The sequence below is a fragment of the Pteropus medius genome, unplaced genomic scaffold (genome assembly GCF_902729225.1).
Source record: "Pteropus medius unplaced genomic scaffold, Ma_sr-lr_union100, whole genome shotgun sequence".
Lineage (NCBI taxonomy): Eukaryota > Metazoa > Chordata > Mammalia > Chiroptera > Pteropodidae > Pteropus > Pteropus medius.
In genome coordinates, this window is record NW_024349519.1 from 7,778,647 (window position 1) to 7,798,512 (window position 19,866).

The 19,866-nt window shown below is 34.7% G+C and overlaps 1 protein-coding gene across 1 annotated transcript in view; it reads left to right on the plus strand.

Annotated features, from left to right (window-relative positions):
* Window positions 1-19,866, plus strand: part of SLC2A13 (solute carrier family 2 member 13) — a 303,609-nt gene that overhangs the window by 200,674 nt on the left and 83,069 nt on the right. The window contains exons 5-6 of the mRNA XM_039882307.1: window positions 14,191-14,354; window positions 19,101-19,221. Of these exons, the coding sequence (XP_039738241.1) occupies window positions 14,191-14,354; window positions 19,101-19,221 (285 nt within the window). The remainder of the gene's footprint in view (window positions 1-14,190; window positions 14,355-19,100; window positions 19,222-19,866) is intronic.

Sequence of the window (19,866 nt, forward strand, 5' to 3'; positions counted from 1 at the left end):
TAATAAACTTTAAAATGACGTAGTATGATATAACATGATCTGACATCTCACATTATCCAGATGAGCATAACATCTGGTTTGCTTTTAGCAAAAATAAGCAGCCCCTTCGTCTATTTTATGTTCGTAAATATTTCTAAAACCACAGAATAACAGCTAACATTTAAGTTATAGTGTTCAATATGCAGAGAGTTTCATTTTAATTATTGAATCCCCATTTGTATTTTTTAAAAAGTAAACATTTATAACTATTCAAAAGAAAAATAACAGTACTTATGGTTATTTGAAATTCTGGAATAATTTTAGTTTTTTATTCAAATATAAGCAGATCGTAGCTATTTGAATCAGGATATAAAGTTAAGTCTTATAAATTATTAGTATTATATTACAAAATTTTGATGACTTTGTAAGACTTCCAAATAGAGAAAAATATTTTATTCAAAAGGATCTGTGTGTTGACCAACTTCTTTGCTTATTATGCTACTGCTAACATCATATAAAGTATGAGCAAAGAATGATTGTGAAGAGTTAGTTCAGTGCCCTCTTGCAATTCGGTCCTATCTGGAAAAGGGTTAATATTTCAAAGCAGGGTAAGTTTTACACACTGTCACTAATTATAAGTGCTTATTTAATGTTTTAATTAAAAAACCTAGAGTGAAGAAATACATAAGCATTTTATCCTGTGAACTAGAAAAGCAGGAGAACTTGGGCATTGGAGGCAGCCTATCTAGATGGCACTGCTACTTCTCCAGAAGGGGCTTTTGCTAAATCAACACAATCAATTTGTCATTGAATATTTGCCAGATCAGGGCAATAGAGTTCCTAGTCATTCCATCACAAAGCTGAGTGTGGGTGAGCATGTGGAGTGTTAAAGCAGGGGCAAACTAATTTTTGGAAGTTCTTGAAATTAGGAGGAATAGGGTTAGTTATTCATCACTGATTGCTCACATCACTCTGGCTTCTGCCTTATTTAATCAGTAAGAAGAAGGAGAAACAGGAAGGGCTTCAAAACAGTGACAGAAATAAATATGCATTCCTTGGCTCCAGGTTCATGCTCTTCCTCTCTATATCAGCAATACTGTCTTTTTTTGTACCTTCCATGCCAAAAACAAAGAATTTCTAGAAATCAAAAAAAAAAAAAAAAAAAAACTATCACAAAGGACTTTACAATAGAATAATGGTTTCTTTCCTGTAGAATTGAAATAAATAACCCAGGCCTCAGCTAGACAAGAGGCCCTATCAGACTAGAATCAGCTGGGAAAAGGAAGTGTATCCTCTGGTTCTTTAAAAAAATTTTAAATTTTTTTTTTTTTGCTCAATATCTAATAATCCCATGCCCCACCATCACCATGATAGGCACAGGGAGCAAGGAACTCTACTTCGCCTTTTCCTCATAGATTTGTAAACATGCGCTTTTCATTGATTCTTCTATAAATCTGCTCTTTGTATTTATTTTAATTGATTCTAGAGTTCTCAGTGTAGAGGAGTGTTTAATTGCCTTTGAGCCTCTGGGATATGCTAATGCTCTAAGTCCCTCCTACAGGACAGTCTACTTCTGGAATATAGCATAATAGACTGGCTGCTCATCCATCTGCCCATCTCTGCAGGTCTTTTTTAAATAAATGTTTTATGATTTTTATATTTTATGAATTTTACTATTAATGGCAACTTATTTAGCAGCAGAAGTGCTGAACTAGACAAAAGACTTTAGCTATAGAAAATGAAAATACTATTTCTGCAGGAAAAAAAAATGTTAAGTGGTAAACGTGCATAAGATTTTATGTTTTGCCCTGTGCATACGGTGAGTAAACTGAGTGAAAATTTCTATAATAATCTCTTTGGGATCCTGAGTAAGTGTGAGAATGGAATGAAGAAACTTTGTGTTGTATTACACCTTAAAATGCTTAGCATTGACTCTTACCAAGTTTACATTTTCATAAGGTGTTTGCGATGATTGAATGGTATAATATTTGCAAAGTGCATCTGGACACTACTAATATTCAGTATTCATTAGATGTCATTTCTTGTCCTTTTTTATCAAGAGATGAGTTCTGCCATCAGTTCCAACGCTAAAATTGAGTTTCATGGACTCATAGAAAATGCTCAGTAAATGTCAGACATCATTCTTTTTTTTTTTTAATCAATTAATTTATTTTTATGGCGACATTGGTCAACAAAATCCAATGTTTCAGTTATTTACATTTTAACAGTAAGGCATGTATGATTTACACTGTGTGTTCACCTCTCATAGTTAGAGTTCTTTATATTACCACATTTGACCCCTTACCCACTTACCCTCCCCTTATCCCCCTATATTTGACCTCCTTTAACGTCTACCTCCCGGCTTCTCCCCACCCCTTCCCTCTGGTAACCACTAGTATAGTCCATGTCCATCAGTCTCTGTTTGTTTGTCCTGTTCATTTGTTGCTTTTACGTTTATATCCCACATATAAGTGATATCATGTTGTTTTCAACTTTTTCTGTCTGGCTTATTTCGCTTAGCATGATTATCTCGAGGTCCATCCATGTTGTTGCAAATGGCAGTATTTCATCTCTTCTTATGGCTGAGTAATATTCTATTGTTTATATATTCCACAGCTCTTTTATCTAGTCATCTATCGTAGAACACTTTGGTTGCTTCCATGTCCTGGCCACCATGAATAATGCTGCTATGAACATCGATGTGCAAATATCTTTTTGAATATGGGTTTTCAAGTTTTGGGGGTAAATACCCAAGAGAGGGATTGCTGGATCATATGGTAGATCATTCTTAGTTTTTTGAGGAACCTTCATACTGTTTTCCACAGTGGCCGTACCAATTTGCAGTCCCACCAGCAGTGTATGAGAATTTCTTTTTCTCATATTTTTTTTTCTTTTGTATTTTCTTATAAAGCAGCTTTAGATTTTCAAAATAAGGAACAGGAATTCTCAGAACAGGAATTCACAGAAAGTGGAGAATTAAGTCAATACCATCAGTTCAAACACACAAAACATTTAACTCAAATGTATTTTCCTAAATTTTCTGGTTTTTCAAAATTAGCTAGATGATTTCCATGCTTCTCCATAGTTTCTAAGAATTAATGTCTTTCATGCAGTAGTCCCTCAATAAATGTACAATGACTCATTAATAATTGCTTTTCTTCTTCAGGTCACACTTCATGTGCACACATAGGCAGATTATTTTCTGTCATCTGTGAAAAGTCCTGGAGTTCCACTAACAATTGAACATTGTGGCCTGGTGCTATGTGCATGCACTTGACATGAACCAAGTGCAGTTTTAGGGCTTTCCATTTGAACTTCAAAGGGCACGGTGCCCGCATCAAGTGAGCATCCTGTTTACTACTTAATAATGCATTGGCGTGTCAGGCCTGTCTTTTCAGTCTTTTTGCCTAGGGCTGTTAAAGCTCAACTAGTTCCTCCGCTGTTAAAAAATTGATCAGCTTTCTTTCCCTGATATTTGGAAAAGGAAAAATAAGATTTATTCATACTAACTCAAAAGTCTTTATTCATTTCAAACCTTCCTTACTCCAGAAAAAGTTTGAGGGTTTAATTCAAGAGGCAGCAAAGTACAATGAACTTTAAAGTAGTGCTTTAGGTAATAGGACAAAGTAGGAAAAAATAAGATGGTTTCTACATAAGAAATTTGCTGTTACAAACTAGGTCAGAAAGCCTGTCTTTTTCAAAGTGGCTTTGGAACCCCCTCATTAGAATCTCTTGAAATGAATCAGAATCCCGGGCAGGGGTGGCTAGGTAGGTGTGAGAAAGGAGGATAGCCAAGCGGGATGATTCTTATTCGCACTAAATTTTGAGAATCACGTTGCTCTAAATGTTTTAGCAGCCAGTACAAAGGGCGGGGGGTGGGGAGGATGTTTTGTTACATGGTTCACAGTGTCTCTAAGATAGAAACAAACCAATGCCCGAAAGAAGCACAAAAATTCCTCCTTACTAAGGCCAGAGTGAATTTCTCCTGGGTACTTTGGCGGTAATATAATATCTATTAATATTAGTCTATCTTTTCATGGAAAGTTTGTTATAATAAGGTAAACTCAGGTACTGTTTTTTTGATATCTACAGATAAGACATGCCATAAAATTGCTCCATCTACAATGTATCAGGAAAAAGACAAAAAAAATAATTATCTCTGTACTTACATGTTAGATGATGGAATACAATAAATTACTTTGGCACCTTGTTCACAGTATTGCATTCTCCTTCCCCCGCTTGCTTTTGTTCTGTAAGCCCACTCTTTTCATTAAGAGATGAAATCATCATTTTGCAGAGTAGAAGAGTAAGCACATGAGGGAATTGCAACTGAGGTCAGTCTGCATGTTGTTCTCAACCTTTGGAAACTGAGCAGTCCTATTGACCTTTATGTTATCCTGTCTCTCCACTATGCCTTCTTCCCCATCAATTCTCTGGCCTCATGAGCACCAGTGGATGGAGCTCCTTTTTCATTCATCATGGATCCCCTGCATCAAAGGCACGTCTTAAATATAGTCAGACCATTGCCATCTGCTATGAAATCAAAGTCTCCTTCCTAGCTATAACATCTTTCTCTGACACTATAGTTTGTCTAGTCAGTGAACCAAATAGGTATTTGTCTTCTTGATTATGACTGATAGTCTCTCAAGTCCTGTCCATTTCTCCCTGTGTATGATCCTTGAGTTGGTTTTAAATGCTCTTGTGGACTAAACCCTGTGATCACTAGCATCCTAAATTCCTAACCTCTTTGTATTTTTTCAGTCCTGGAGTATGAGGTAGTAACATGGCTAATTGGAATCATTAATTAATTGTTTGAACTGTTAGGTGGAATTAATCACCACCTTTATGTTCCAATAGCACTTTACTCTTACTGATCTCATTGAACTTGGCCAATTGAGGTATAGTTTTTAAGTGTGTGGCAATCTCCCTCAGTGGAATGCAAGCCAAAGCCCTCCCAAGCGGTCTCAGATATTACTTGTTTTTTTATCTCTCACTACGTCTGGCCCATAGTATGCCTTGAATAAATGTATTTTAATTGCATGTAATTCTGACATTCAGCCATTATGTACTTATTTGCCATTAGAACATCTATTACTATTATCATGTCTAAACATTTGTTGAATTGAATAGATAATCTAGGAATGTATTACAGTGTCTTATTTGTAGTGTTTTGGGCACCAAGAGATAAATGACATGAATTATTTCATTTAAGAAAATACTGAGTTTGGCAAAGAAAAAAACAAGAAGTATCTTTCTCTGAAAACAAACATTCCTTATGATAGTTAAGTCTTATTTGTTTTACTTAAAATTTAGTATTGGATTTAGTTCACAGAGTTAGAGGCTGATGGTGCCTAAATACAGTGTATGACATGTTCTAATCTATGAAATTTTAATTCTTTAAATAACACTATTAAATAACATGGTTATTATAAAAAATTAGAAATATATAAAGAAGAAAAGACACCTAAATTCCACCACCAAGTTATAGTATATCTTAACATTTTGGTGTACTTATTTGTCTTATTTTTCTGTGGTTAATTTTGATAGCTGAGATTCTACCCTCTACATAATTTTGCATTTTGCTTTTTTCACTTCATTCTGCATGCATTTGATGTATTTTTCCAGTCTGTGATTCCAAAGAGACTCCAAGTTATAAATAATGTGCATACAGTAACATATCTTTGCATAATCACAGTTTTGTGACCATGTTCCAAAAATGTTGCTTTTATATGGAGTGAAAGTTCTTGCAAACTTTTGCTTACAAACAAGCCTTTGAGTCCATTGCAGCTTTAAAATAAAATACTGTTTTATTCCTTTTTGATAGTCAATGCCGATAGTCAGTGTTTTTCATAAAGTAAATGCCATGACATGCCCTTTTTTCTTGCTCAGTCTCTAAAGCCTCCTGAGAGGAATTTTAAATAGACCATCACCTTTTTTCCTCATATTTGATTTAACAGGGCGTTAGATGGCACAACCTGGAACTAGAAGGACAATAAATGATGCAAACAAAGACTAGGTTATATCATTGTTTGAGTAACAGAGCGCAAAGTCATATACATATATTTTTTGAATGTTCTCTTCCCCAGCCTTGAGGGTAACTGGGAACTCAAGGCTGGCCATTGGGGTACAAAGGAGCATAGCTGAATCAGGAGAGCATGGTGGTGAGGAGTGTGTTGAAACAAAACCATTTAAAGCACAACCCTCTACTTCCCTCTCACCCCACTCCTGGGACTTTTTTATTTCTTTAAACCCTCTGAATTGCTTGAATACTTTATTTTGAATATTAACTATTATAATTATTTAAGAGATTAAAATTTAGTCATAGATATACTAAAAACCACTTAATTATATACTTTAAAAAAGGTAAGTTTTAGGGATCTGAATTATATCTTAACATGAATTTTAAAATAAGGCCAAAAAAGATGGAAGGCCAGTCCATACATTCATTCATTTATATAAACATTTACTAAGTATCTAACAAAATAGAAGATTGCTTTGGTGGTGGCAGAAGTTTGCTTTGGTGGTGGCATAGACGATTCTTTTGGGAATTTATAGCCTAATAGAGGAAATACTATATGTATTTAAGAAATTCTAACACCAGAGGGAAAGTGGTGTGTATTGTGAGAGGTACAGATAAATTGCTGAGGAAAAGAAGGAAAGATTAATAAATTTCAGCTGCAAACATTGAAGAAGGAATTTAGAAGAAAAATATTTGAGTGCTGATTGCTGTTTCATGAATTAATGTAGAATTAATCGTGTAGGTTGGTGGATTTGTTGGTGGTGAGATGAGGGAGTACGCCTCTGATGGCTCACACTTTCTCAGTGAATTTTAAGCAAGATTTCACTTGAGGCTGGATAGACTGGGGCAGTGGAAAGAAGGGAGATACCATGAAATCATCCTTTGAAGAGATGTAAGGTGTGCCTCTTAGGGAATTTCAAGTGAGGTCAATTTGTGTGTTTTTGTCTAGTACTTTTCAAGTGCTAGGTATAAAAGCAGAATGTAAAAATAACTGGATATAAGTAAGCAGAGTAGGAGTTTATGACATGAATATGCCATAGGGGGAAACTGGCCAGGGAATTTGAGAATGGTGTAAAGAAAGTAATTATAATGGTTTGGAGAAGTAAGTTTTCAAAGCAGTGTCAACCGCACTTGAATCTTGTTTGAAATGCAAAATCTTGGTCCTAGAATAGAGATTCAGGGGTGGGGCTTAGCAATCTGTTTTAACAGGCTCTCCAGGTGATTCTGTAACACCAGCACCTGAGAACCGCTGATGTGGGAACTCACCACAGTAAGTACAGTTATGGGAAAGGGGCAGAAATGGGTGATGACGGATAACTAAAAAGAAGTAGTGTGTATATATGGCTTAACGTCTTCATGAGAGTGAAGAATTCTGTGAGTGGAAGAATTCAAGTAAGTGAGCCACGAGGGTACGCAAGTGCTGGTTAGAGACTAGGATACTTGAAGGATTTAAAGTGGAGCAGTTAAGAGACTCACGTGTTGTGCGAGTGGTCCATGTTGGTGTTGCTCTCCTCAAGAAACGTGGCACAAGTAGGAGTAGAGAAAAACAATTTTGAGGCAGGTACTGAAATCGCCATTGAATGAGGAGTGGCCAGAAAGTAGGCCAACAGCTAAAGGAGGGTTAGAGGATGGTCTCACTCATTTCTTTCTTGCCTTTCGCCATCCTCTCCCTTTCCTCTGGTATATAGGACGTGAGAGAAAAACTGCCTGATCTCTAGATCCAAGCTGTAAGAAGAGGTGGCACCCTTGTGTCCGGAGTGCACAAGGCACAGGGAAGGACTGTGCAAGGGCTGGGACAAGAGGAAGATTGAGTCAAATTAGTGAACCTGCAGGTTAGTGTAGAAGGAAATGATCAAGTGGAAAAGGGGGACCTGAAGGGCTTGGACTCCTCCTGCTCGTTACAGAAATAAGCAGGGATGTGAGATGTGATGCGGCAAGGTGAAAGCCCTCTTAGCCGACAGGGTTAGGATCAGCACTTGTTTAATTAACTGAAAAAGAGAGTTATGAGGGAACGAGGTGTTATATACCTTCAACACTTTATTTTAGTTGCAGGATAATTCATCATATCCACCGCTTGAACTTTCAAATTATTTTTCTTGTGCAAACCACACTCGGTATTGCCATTTATGATTTCCAGGTTTAATTTCTTTCAAATAGAACAAGAACTGAAAGACACTTGAGAAGAAACCCTAGGGTCAAACCTTTCTAGACTTTTTTACATTTTATCCCTGATATTTTTATGATTATGTTACCCATATAATTTTTAGAAATAATTTACCTTTATTTACTCTTCAAAGCTTACAATTTTATTTTTTAACACAACTCTTTTAGCATCTTATCTTTTATTGATCTATATATTATTTAATTATATTCCATAATTACAGTGACAAGCATAAATGGCTTTGGGAACAAGCACGCCTGATTCGATATACCTGCAATTCAACAAATGGGAGACGTGCACCTGTATGACGTTTCAAAGTCCAATGTCCCCTTGGTATATGCTTTATAGAAAGAATTAATAGGTTAATCTGGCAAATTGACGAGTTGGAGGTCAGATTAGACCTCCAGTCATTGTTCTTAGTGATACATAAAGTCAGTGATCTAGTCGAGCTAGGTGAGACACATGATTTCTCCTGAGGTTTCAGAGGTGTGAAACCAGGGTGAAGGGACTGGTCTCTGAGATGAAAGATAAGGTCACCCTGCAAACACTGAGAGTCTGTAGAAATCCCTTTTGACTTCCTTTAGCACATGTTTACTTTGTTCTTTCCAAAAGATTAATAAAATCATTGAACTTATAAAAATTGTAATATATTAAATATGATTAATAATTAGCTTTCTGAGGATTACTATGATATTTGGATCATTGCTTGATTTAAGAATGTACGATACAATTAAATAGTATGTTAGCTCAAAACACATGATATACACGAAATCTTGATTTCTACTTATTTTTTACTTTATAGCATGTATCTAATACACAAAGAGAATTTCTCGATGTATAAAATACATGAAATAGATTTAAAAATTGTCGTCATTTTTTAAACCATTTTAAGACCTTTGTATTGGAGTTTAACTTTTTTCTCTTAAAGCTATTGATGCAGTTTCAATAGTTATCCATGTTTTTGACAGTATAAACACCATTCCAATAGGAAAATATATTTTTCAGTTAAAATAACATCTTTTATTAGAATAAATTTAAATCTGTAGTCAATGTACTTTGGCATGTGTTACAAATAAATGTATTTATAATACTAGCAACTAAAAGAGCCAAACAATGTAACTTAGATAATGGGACTCTTGCAGGATTTATAGCTGATCATCTGTGTTCCATAAGTTCCACCTTTCACATTTAACTTCGTCTTTATCCCAAGTATTAACATGACCCATAAGACTGTTGAGTAAGACAAGGTTCGTAGATGACTGTAGAATGTGGAAGCTATCTGCAACACTGCTACAGCATACCACCTTTGTGCCACATGAATTAAAATAATCATGACTAAGTTTTAGCTTATTTAAACTGGCTTTCGGTGTCAGGAAGAGTATATTCCATATCTCTTTCATTCGTGAAATTAAAGTCGTTATAGTTTCATGCCAGAAAAAGTTTGTCTTTATTATGAACTGGTAAGTTTCATTTTGTCAGATAAAACTATTATTGACTATTTTACTTTGGCTGCCATGAATTTTAGAGCTAGCTTGTAGTGATTATGCAGCTAAAGTTTTTATATAATTATCTTCACTTTCTACCTTTCTTACTCTCTCTTATTAGTCTTTAATTTTTGTTTTAGCAGTTCTATTGTGTTTTTTTAATATTCTTCTTTTTGAAAGCTGGTGATAGATAAATACAATAAACTCAACTAACGCTTATTGAGTACCTACTTCTTGCTGTTAAATTAACTCCGTTATACTGGTAACAGTGAAAAAGATAGGCTCTGGCTTCAAGAAGATGGGAAAAAATAACTTTTTCAGAAATTTCTAGAAAATGTATTGTTCAAAGAAGAACATAAAATATATATTTTGCTAGGCATATAAAGTGCTCATGTTTATTATTTTATTGCTAGTTAAATTTGTTAGGATAGATTTGCTGTTACTGAGTCCTATATGATTTCTAGAGTTATTTCGTTTTATTCAAATTTAAAATTCAGGACTGGAAGCTGGGTCTCATAATCTCCTGAGATAGCAATGCATTTGCAGTCCGGACTTTTCCATTCAGACGTTTACAGAGAGTTGTGAAGCTGGTCTTCTGTGACTTTTCCATTCAGACGTTTACAGAGAGTTGTGAAGCTGGTCTTCTGTGAGAACTCACTGCCCTCAGGCCTTTCAACTTCACTCCAAGGAAGAGATGGTACATGTGAGATGAGCAGAGCAGAGATTGTCTAGGGAATCTTTGAAGAAGATGATAGTTTGTCTGATAAGTATTATAAAATGATCTTGAAAAGAAAAGGCATCCATACTTTGAGTCTGAAAATGAAAAAAAAAAAGCCTTTTTCTGTTGTTCATATTGTTCTTCCATGAAGAAGACTCTCTTATGCTTTATGTAACGTTCGAATGAATACCCAGTCCCTTGAAAATTCATACTACGTAACAGCTTAGAAGATTGTAAAATCAGGTGTAGAGCATTACATAAATGATTGACCAGTAGCATCATTTATAAAAACACTGGAATTCACACATTTTAAAATGTAAATTAAATGTATCTTTTCACCTTTCCATGACCTAACTTTTAAAAACTAGGTCTATTCTGACCTAGATATGCCATTCCCTGCCCATATGAAAGAAAATATAATTATTGCCTGAATTTTTCTGGAACTGGTTACCTTTTAAGTGAATATCATTGCCTTCATTCCTTACTTTCTCATTCTAACTATTTGCCTTTTGCTTATTTTACGGCTTATTAGCACCTTTATGCGATAGGCAGAAGAACTCCCTCACCCCAAAATGTACATGTCGTAATCCTCACAACCTATGTATGAATATGTTACATTACTGACAAAGAGAAATTAAGGTTGAAGATTGGATTAAATCTGCTAATCAATTTACCTTAAAATAGGGAGATTTTGCTGGTTATCTGAGTTGGCCCAATGTGATCACAAAGACCCTTAAATGTAGAAGAGGGAGGCAGAAGAGGACTGCAGAATGAAGTGACTTGAGAGGAATCTGACCCACCTTTGCTGGCTTTGAAGATTGAGGAAGGGAGCCCCATGAGCCATTGAAAGCGGGAGACTTCCAAAACATGGAAAAGGCAAGGAAACCTATATCCCAGAGCCACCAGAAAGGAACACCCTGCTGATACCTTTGATTGTTGACATTCGGTGAAACCCATTCAGATTTCTGACCTACAGAACTGTTAGATCATAACTTTGTGTTGATTTAAGGCACTAAACTTATGGTGAATTGTTACAGCAGCAATAAAAACTAACATATTTAGCAATGTTCAAGAAAAGAAAATAAAGATGAAACTCAGGGTACTCCATCCAAGTAAAGATTCAGTGTGGGTGGAAGTTACAACTCTTGCTGACAGAGAGATGTAAGGCCATTAAATTTCAGCCCCTGTTTCACCGTTTCCCATTAATACAGAAAATCTATAAGTGCCTATTGTCAGTGTAATGATCTGAAATAAAGTGCTTCAAAACAATATACCTTTGTTTCAGTCTGTTTCCAGTCTGCCCATGTGGGTATCTTTGCAGTGATCTTTTCATAGAACAGATTTAATTGCGTTATTTCTCTTTAAAGTCCATTTTATGGTCTCTGCTGCCTACAGATAAAAGCCCAAATATGTAGCATAGCAGTCAAGGCCCCTGTACAACAGAATCTATGTCACACTTCTTTTTTCTGCACCTTATGTTCAGCCAAGTAAGGTTCTCAAGTTCTGTGAGCCCAGCATAGTGTTTTGCACTTTTCTCCTTTGTACATGTCATTTCCTTTACTACCAGTGTCCTGCCAGATCATCATACTTACTGGCTGGCAAACACCTATGAATTCTTCAAGGCTCATCTCAATCATTAATTCCCTGCAGAAACCTCCCATATCAAATTAAATTGTTTTGTCTGTCCTTTATGCCACATTTTGACTTGTATACCTTGTGATATTAAATTACTTTCATTCTCTTATACTAAACTGTGAGCTGCTTGAGGGCAACAGCTAGGTCTAGTAACATGTCTCTGAGATATTAGTATTTCACACAGTTTATCCAGTAAGTACTCAATAAATAAACATTAAATGAATGAATGATTATGTTACCTGACCTGGCCAGCACCCCATAGAGATGCCATTAAAGTGTAGGTATCTGACTCCCAAGCTAGTTTTCAGTTACACTCAGCCTCTAAAACTTAAGTATCTTAAAAGAAAGTTTCTTATACAACTCAGGGACATTTTACATTTTGAATAAAATTTTGACACTGATCAATTTTTTTTTTGATACCACTTCTGTTTCTATTCCTTAATGATTTTGTGATATTGTATAGAAAATAAAGACATTTTTAAAAAATGAAAACAAATAATCTGTTTCATCTAGTTTTTTATTGCTCTATTTGGAAGAATTATTTTGCGTAATGTATATGTTTTTATCCTTAAACATTGAAAAAACTCCATAATTTAATAGAGTAGCATGGCAAGTATCAAATTTGGGGGCTTTAAATATTTAAATTTTCTGTAACAATTTCTATTTTTTTGCCTTTCTAGATTTGATATTTATGTCAGTTTCTCTGTGATTACCTATAGATTTGATTTTGATTCACAGGTCTTCATAAAAATGAGATACTGTATACAGTAGAACTTGGAAACTGTAAAGCACTATTCAGAGAGAATGAATTGTTTTTATAATTTTTATTGTTACTTTGCACTTTAACGTTCATGAAATCTTGTTGCTGGGAGTAGTTCCACTGAGAATTTCTCTTTTATGATAGCTGTCAGAGTTCAAAGTCTTAAAATGGTTGGTATAATTTTTAGTGTAATCAGTAAAACACATCCTTCATGCTACATAGTAATTTATAAATTTAGTTTACTACTTTAAAAAATAAAAAGTTTTTATTAAGATGAATTAATCCATGTTGGTGTTAATATTTTATAGACAATCATCAATAATTTAGAAAATAGTAGAAGCCATTGATGGATCAATGAGACTTAAATGTATATAAAACAAATTTTATTTTTGAAATAGTATGAAAGTGTTGATAAATATCCAGAAACTGTAGATTATAACTATGGAAGTCTGAAGCTTGATAGAATGCATTGTTTGAATGCCCACTGTTGGATCTAGGTGAAGCTAACTTGTTTTAAAATGGCTCAAAAAAGCTAGGCAGAGCCATGGTTCAGAATGTGTATTCACGATGCAAATTCTATCACAATTCATAGGTGATTCAGTAGGAGTATTCTGCTTCTTTTGTTTTAAGGGTAGCTTTAAAGTAATCTTCTTATATAACCTCTGATATTTTCAACAGAAAAGAAATGATCTGTGAGAAACCTGTCATCTTTAAATGTATCAAATGTACTTCCTATTGTGCATCAACAAATTAGCTTTGTGGTTTTTTAAGAGCCAGTCTCCAGTGAATTCATTTAGAAAAATAAATGTGTCTACAGAACCTAATCATTCAGATTGTGCTAGAGACTTACCTCACCAAAGAATACAATTTTCTAGGAACCACAAAACCATTTTCATGTCCATCATGTCAGTTTCTCATCTCCTTACAGGATGCCAGATAAATTGACAACATTCTTACTCCTTATGTCTTCTTTGAAGAGATTCCTTACTTGCACCACATTTCTACCATTATTCTTCACTCTCATTACATGCAATAAGTCTCTTTATCCTTTTAAATACATAACTGCACAGTGCACGATGACTCCTAATTCATTTCATGGGCTAGGAGCTTATCTTTGATAGTTTTAGTGAAACTACCCGCTGTCCTTGTCTCTAGTTGTAGGGTACATTTCACGTTTGAAACCTTCAGCCCTCTATCCACTTGCTTGAGTGTCTTTTCTTGATTATACAAAGTTCACAATAAATTTATCTGAACACGGTCTCTCTATTGTGACCCTTTCAACAGTTTGCACTAATTCCCATGTTAACTTGATGTTATTATGCAGCTATTTATGGGTTTTTCTTTTGTTTTTGAGGTCAGCTGGATATTTTTCGCTATGAATAAGTGTTTCTTTGAATAACTATCAGCAACAGTTGTTTTATTCTTGCCTCACAGGTACTACAGTGCAACCATTCTGCAGATGTCTGGTGTTGAAGATGATAGACTTGCAATATGGCTGGCTTCAGTTACAGCCTTCACGAATTTCATTTTCACACTCGTGGGAGTCTGGCTTGTTGAGAAAGTGGGCCGCAGAAAACTTACCTTCGGTAGTTTAGCAGGTAGGTGCCCAGATGAGGAACTCAGTTATGAAATTTTCTCTAACGATGTTAACCTTCCAAAATACCATACCAATACCACTTCTGATATTGTGGTTTTAGACAAACAATAGAGTTCCTCTAGACAAAAAGTTTTTCCAAAAAGAACTTAGTGAATATTATGATATGTAACTAGAAACTAGGCTGTGACTAATCACTAGAATTGTAGAACAATTTGAATATACTAAGGGTAACATTTTGCTTTTATTATTTCAAGTTCTGCTCAAAAGTACAAAAGTGACAAGAATAATCGCTTTTTGTTCTTTTTTGGTTGAAAAACTTGGTATTCATAAACTCATTTTTTAACATATGTTTTATTTTTAAGATTGGAATAACATGGAAGTAAATTTGGAACATTTTATTTCAAAGCTCTTTCAAAAGTGGAATACTAGAACCATATAATTTCTTCACAAAGCAGGGACAGACTCTTTGTGTTTGAACCAGGCCTAAATTCTAGAGTAAATTCTGGTTCGTTAAGTTTGTTTTCTCTGATAGCTAAATAAGACAAAACCTTTCTCTCTTTCAGGTATCTTTTGTCTTTAAATTCTTCCCATTTCATTTATTATTTCTCTGTAACACAAGGGCTGTTGCACTTGACAGAATAAGACTATTCTTTTCCATTGTCTTCACATGGTTGTGTAATATAATTTTCTAATCTTTTTATATATATATAAGCAGATTCCTACTTATCAATTAGCAGTGCTCTAATAGCTCTTTTGTAAGTTTATTTAGAGTAAGAATACATTTTTTCCATTAAAAATGTTAAGTTTCCATGCCAGCATTAACTACATTCTATTTTAACCAAATTATACTTAAAATATTAATCTGGTAGAACTACTTCAGATACTTGTCGCAGAATTGATGAGAAAATATATTCAAAGTTTCATACTGTTATTAAGAACACATACTCTCTCCCATCCCTAACTCCAGAAGGAAGACTCTGTTCTTGCCTTAGTGGAAGCTCTTGAGTCCAATAATGTAGATTTAACTGCAGTGAGGGGAAGGTAAGAGGAAGATTGTCTGGCTAAGAGACAAAGGAATCACAACAGCCATGTTATCCAGGAAAGTGGGAGGGAAAGTGAGGAAAGGTGAGAGACAAAGTGATGGTTTAAAAACTATACATTTATAAACCTGTTAAACCAGAAGTGTTTGACCTAGAAATAAGTCTAAAGGGAGATTTAATATGTACCTTATTTTAGCAGATAATAGATGTTATGAAGACATAGATTTTTACTTAATGTTAGAAAAATATTCCTAATAATCAGAGCTATCCAACCATGAATCGGATGGTAAACTCAAAAAAAAAAACCAAGATATGTGATCAACAGGTAGTGATGTGCTAAAAACAAATTTCTGTAGTTAGTTGGAAATTGGTTTGCTAACCCCTGAGATTAAAGTCAACTCTAAAAAGAGGTAAATTCATGTTAAATTTTTTAAAATGGATACCCTTCCTTTTTGACAGGGCCTCATGGTATTATTATATTACGAGGTCTGTTTTTAAATAGAATTTCAGATTTTCTTAAATTTGGGATTTGATTTTTGAGATCCTAGGAAACTGCTGATTTTGAGATCCAGAGAATACAGTTTTTCTAGTAGCCTCTGTTTCTTCATTTGTTTCATTCCAATGAGACACTTTCTCATCAGTTCTGCAGGATTTTGAGGCATTATAGAGCCAGATTGTTTGGGTTCAATTGCGTGACTTTGAGAAAGTTTCTATTTCGTCATCTGTAAACAGAGATTAACTATAGTCCCTACTTCATAGGGTTGTAATGAGGACGAAACACATTTATACAAGTATAGTATTTAAAACACTGCCTGACACCGATAGTAAAGTGCCTAGAGCATTTTAGCTATCACAGCATTATTACTGCCAAAGAGTGATTCTTTGTTGTTTTAACTACAAGGTGAAATCAGTTTGCATCAGGAACTTTCCTGAACTCTTCTAGCTGATGTTATGTTTCAACTCACAGTGTAGGTCCTCTACCCAAAGGATTTCCAAGCTCATCTCTGACTATTAAGAGGAAGTATTAAGAGTTATTTGAGGGATAAGACCAAGGGATTGCAGTAACTGCTTTTTATGAGTAACTTGTAGGTACTTTTCTTTCCTGCCATGTTCTCTTTTCATCCAAAATAACCAATACACACAATCTCCATCCACTACTGTACCACACAGTGACACCTCCAACCTGAGAGAGATCTTCCATCAAGTAGGCACCTGATAGCCTTGTGATATGGCCAGTTAAAATGATGTAATTTTACAGTGGTTTAGGAGGTAAAAGGCCTTGTTTTTTGTCACAGTATCTTCTTCACTTGTACATTAGATGTAAATAGTGTTATTTATGCAGTTCTGGTCTTTAACTGTGATTAAAGAGGCCCCACCAGAACATAACGACCAATGGAAGTTTACACCTTCAGAAGAAAACTTACTGCTAAACAGCCGTTAGTATACAGTCATCCATCAGTGTTCATGGGGGATTTGTTCCAGGAACCCCAGCTGATTCCCAGTGCCACAGATGATCGAGTCCTTTATATAAAATGGTGTAGTATTTGCATATAAACTCTGCACATCTTACCTTATACTTTAAATCATCTCTAGGTTACTTATGATACCTAATACAATGTAAACGCTATATAAATAGTGTTATACTCTATTGTTTAGGGACTAATGACAAGAAAAAAAAAGTCTGCCCATGTTCATTCAGTACAGACACAACCATGGAAGGCCTAACTACAGTAGTACATGTCAGCAACAATGTAATTTTCTTTTTGACTATGTTCAATCTCCGATTGGTTGAATCCATCCATGAATGTGGACCCAAGGGTGCAAAGAGTTAATTATGTTAGTATTACTCCAGTGTGACCCATCCAGTAGATATTTGTTTCACTTTCTGATAACCAGTTGACGCTGGGATACTTATATTTTTATTTCAATGTGTTTTTTTATTCATTTGTATGTAGGGATATATTTGATATTCTAATAGAGCTTAGTATTAAAACACTGTTCTATTTAAATTCTTAGAGTTTTTAAACCTCTGACTCAATTTTTTCCCTATTTTGTGTTTTTATTATGATTTATTTTATTATATTGGGTTAAAAATAGTGACAAAACTTATATCAAAATAACTTTTGAATAGGTATCCATTCTTTAATAATTACTATAAATAAACTATATTTAACCAGACCTGGACAAAGAAACTTTTCATATAAATAAATATAAAACATATAGTCCATGAATAATTTTAAATGTGGGACATTTTGTGGTGTTCTGACTTTTAATATTTTCAAAGCTTGCTCAGAGAACAGGTCTTCCTTGTAAATATTACAGATTTAATAACAACCTCTTGATTCTTTTAATAGAAGAAAGTTTATATCTTTGTAACTTTATTGCTTATAAATAAGAAAGCCAGACATACTGTGTTATTTTCCCCCCAGAAATTTCGGTAGTGGAATATTTCTGAAAACATCACTCACAGGCTGTCTCCATCAGAATTATTAGGGGTACTTATTTTTAAATGTGGATTCTTGTGCCCTACCCAGATCCACTAAATTAAAATCTCTGAAGATGGGGTCTGGAGCATATGCACTTTAAACGGGTTCTCCAGGTGACACTTATGCATACAACATGTGCTCTATTAGAGTTGTGGGAAGGGAAATTATTTTCTCTAAGAATTTACTAATAATCTAAGCCCTGCACTAGGTAGTTAATGTAACTTATTACATCAGCTATTTTCAAGAATGCTATTTATCCAACACACTTCACTTCCTGGAGAGAACACTGTTTGGTAAATAGTGACTTAAAGAGATCAGGAGGATTAATAGGTTGATGATCATAAATTGCTGTGCAATGAGCTGTACTATAGCAATAAATACTTTTATTTAAATTTTAAAAGTGGAAGTCAGGAAACATTTCATGATGTAAATCATTAAAAACTCAGTCATTCCTTTCCGCTATCAGTAGTTCATAAAACTTTTTTTTTCATATTCTCTAGCTGACTTTCTGCCTTTAGTTGACCTGGCAGTATATTAAGTCTTACTCTGAATCTAAGTCCCTACATCTAAATCAGCCATCAGATGTGGAGAATATGCTATGTTGATCAAACGACAGCATTTTAAAAATAATCCGGAGATACCTGTGTTAAAAACATTTTACTTAAAATATCCCTAAAGAAAAACAAAAGTAGAGCATGATCCTTTTTGTTTATCCTCACAATGGCTGGAACAATAGTCAGAAATTTGAAACCTTTCTTATTTACCATCAGATGTCTCTCAGAGATTCAAAAACATGCCTTTTAAGTAATATACCTAATCACCATTCCTATACTTTAAAATCAAAAACAAATATTCCACTTACAAGTACAAATAGAAAAGATAAATGAATGCATGGGTTATATCATTTCTGGCATCTTAAAGTCTTCAAAAAATGCTACTCTTTAATAAGAAATGCTATTTCAACTGCTTTTGAAATATTGCATCTGTTACATTTAAGTTTACTGATTTGGGTCTTACATGTCAAATGCCATGAGAACATTTTTCTTGGCAGTGAAAGGAATACTCTGTAATACTATTGCCTTGCATACTTCCTGACATGTTAGGCACTCGATAATGTTGGTTGCACTAATTGATTTTGAGACTATCAGCAATGCAAGCTGTTTTGTTGTTGTTAACTATTCCCTGATATAAAATGTTATGTTTTTGTTTTTGTTTTTTTAGGTACCACCATAGCACTCATTATTCTGGCTTTGGGATTTCTGCTATCAGCCCAGGTTTCCCCACGCATCACTTTTAAGCCAGTAGCTCCATCAGGTCAGAATGCTACTTGCACAAGATACAGGTGAGATTTTGTTATAGTTCCCTTCTTAAGCCAACTCTGAAAATGTTTTGTTTGTTTGTTTGTTTGCTTTTAACTTTTCTAAAATTTGAGAGATGAGTAGGAATTTGCTTATGGAGAAGGTAAGCAAATAGGAAAGGTGGTAGGGAGGGCCACCAGGTAAAGGAACAGTACATGCAAAGATATGAGGGTGAAAGCGAATTGTTAGACAATTTTTGTGATGTTTTTCTGGAAATTAAAAGTAGGGATTGACAAAGAACAATAAGTGTTGGCGAGGATGTGGAAAAAGGGGAACTCTCATACGCTGTTGGTGTGACTGCAAATTGGCACAGCCACTATGGAAAACAGCCTTGAAGTTTCTCAAAAAATTAAAAATGGATATGCCTTTTGACCCAGCAATTGCACTTCTGGGTATTTATCCAAAGAAAACCAAAACAATAATTCATGAAGAACTATGCACCCCCGTGTTCACAGCAGCAGTATTTATAATAGCCAAGATATGGAAGCAACCTAAATGCCCATCAACAGACAATTGGATAAAGAAGTTATGGTTCATATATAGAATGGAATATTACTCATTTAAAAAAACGAAATCCTACCATTCTTAATGATGTGGATGGACTTAGAGGTTATTTATTATGCTGAGTG